General features: G+C 29.8%; 1 protein-coding gene across 1 annotated transcript in view; it reads right to left on the bottom strand.

The window, feature by feature from the left end:
• LOC106681679 (arylsulfatase B) overlaps nucleotides 1-2,264 on the bottom strand; it is a 29,297-nt gene that overhangs the window by 21,084 nt on the left and 5,949 nt on the right. Inside the window, exons 3-4 of the mRNA XM_067045664.1 lie at nucleotides 1,416-1,486; nucleotides 1,184-1,339 (exon numbers count right to left, since the gene is read on the bottom strand). Of these exons, the coding sequence (XP_066901765.1) occupies nucleotides 1,184-1,339; nucleotides 1,416-1,486 (227 nt within the window). The remainder of the gene's footprint in view (nucleotides 1-1,183; nucleotides 1,340-1,415; nucleotides 1,487-2,264) is intronic.

Raw genomic sequence — 2,264 nt, 5'->3', positions numbered from 1 at the left:
AGCATCATAAATGGTCATACATTTATGCAGGAGTAAAACAGGGGATTAGTCTTAGTGCTGTATCTTTTATCCTCCTTAATGTGGACGAAAGCTTCGAGGCCGACATCTAAATGACGCCTCTATACATTTCAGACTCCATTATATAGACTTTATTTTATATAAACAAATTTAGAACATGACATTAAAGAGGAGATCGTTGTTTGCCTTAGTAGTGGCACACAGCTGACAAAAAAAGATTTTGATTTTATTTTGAATTAGACCTATTCCGAAGACAGTCCCTTCGATTGGGGCTACTTTTTCTGCTGGGATGAAAGGTTGTTGGGTTTATATAAAGTAATTCCAATCTAAGATGCACTCTATGGAATATAGCAAGTACAAAATAAAATATAACTTTTTTGTCACACACGCCATAAAGCAGCTATATATCCAATCGACTGTGCACGGATTAGTACCACTAAATTTGATCATATCTCTCCATCCCCCACACACCTCAAAACATCTATTTCCCAATTTTTTTTTCATGATTATATACAATATTTTGTTATTAAACTACGTTTGTTTTTTTACAATTTTAAAGATCTTTGTATAAGCAACAAGCAGATACAAGAAAAATAATAATTTAAATGATTATAGAACCAATTGCAATTTTTTTTCAGCGTCCTGGATAGTTCTGACGGCGCAGGTTTATTGCCTAGTTAAAAACATAATGAACATCTGGAATTTATGTTTAAAATATTTTTTAATTCCTTTTATTTTTATTTCCCTGATAGACGTAATGATGCGATATACCTAAGATGACGAATAATAAAATAAAATATCTAAATAAATAAAAAAATATCTTCTGATATGTTTAAATTAATTATTCTTTGAACTTTATATTATAATTTTAGCTGTACATTATCTATCTATTTTACTATCATTCTTTAATATTTTTTTCTTCTTGAAATTACTTACTTATCGTATTCTAAATTTTGTTTGTCTATTGATTACACACTTTGTTTTTGTAATAAATAAATTTATAGTTGATTACTTAAATATTAAAATAATGTTTTGAAAGACGAGACTGATCAATTTTCCTTATTTAATAAAAATATTATAGAGATTATCCATCTAATTGGAATAATATTTGTTCAGAGATTACAAATTGTCAATAAAATAACATTAGGACATAAATATTGATTACTTTAGAATGGTGTGTGTAGTCCCAGTATCCCAAAAATCCATTGAGGTATCCGAAAAAGGAATCGAAACCTCTACGCGTTGGGAGGTGGCGAGGAGATTCATAACCCAGATGCCATTTTCCAACAAGATGTGACTTATATCCAAGTTTCGAAAAATACTGGAAAAAATAAAATCATATTATAGGAATGAAAGTGCTATTCTGAAACTATAATGTGAAAATAACAAACATTTACCTGCGGCATGATTTTTACATCCAATGGTAATCCATCGTGGGACCCTGCAGAGCATGGACTCCCTTGCATACCTGGAGGAAAATCATTCAATAGCTAAAATAAAATAGATTAATAATAATTAAAATTACTGATCAAAATTAATAAGTAGTTAAAACGGGAATTGAAATAATCATTATAAGTTCATTTGTTGACCTTAAAGAAACGATGGATAAAATGGTTCGGGTGGCTTATATTTGTGTTCCATTTTGACTGTTATGGTTCTTCTATTGTAAGCGATGTATGATATGAAAAGGTCATGTTGTATAATTAATACCATTCTTCTCAGTGGTGTAATTGTGATTTTGGGGAGGCATTTGAGTTTTGTGTCTTAAAATAAATAGATAAAAATAATGATTCTTAAGAAGAGAGAAAAATAAAACTATGTATGATATTTATATATTTCATAACATAAATAATAAACTTCTAATGGGGGAGAGGGGTTAATTTGAGGAAAAGATGTAAAGAAAAAATAAACCCAAGATTAGTAATGTAAATAATTGAATAGATAAATATAGAATTTAACAGGATGTTCTGCAGCAGTCAGGGCTTCAGTCTTCGAGATGAGGTTGGATTTCCTAAGTTGTTAGTTACTGCTCCTTTGACAGCCGGCTACTGGGAGTGGAATTTTATGAACCGTTTTTTGATAAATCTTAAATTGATTCCATTTGTAGTTCTTCATGCAATTGGCTATTTCTTACAAATCAAGGGGCATCCACTTCGATTCTTAGGAGCTTATATCGAAATTATTGTAATTTCAGTATATACTAGAAAATATTTACTGTCTCCAATTATCACATAAAAACAAAAAAA

This window comes from Halyomorpha halys, unplaced genomic scaffold (assembly GCF_000696795.3).
Source record: "Halyomorpha halys isolate HHAL.00 unplaced genomic scaffold, Hhal_1.1 Scaffold359.1, whole genome shotgun sequence".
In the NCBI taxonomy this organism is placed as follows: Eukaryota; Metazoa; Arthropoda; class Insecta; order Hemiptera; family Pentatomidae; genus Halyomorpha; species Halyomorpha halys.
This window is presented reverse-complemented; position numbering and strand designations above follow the sequence as displayed.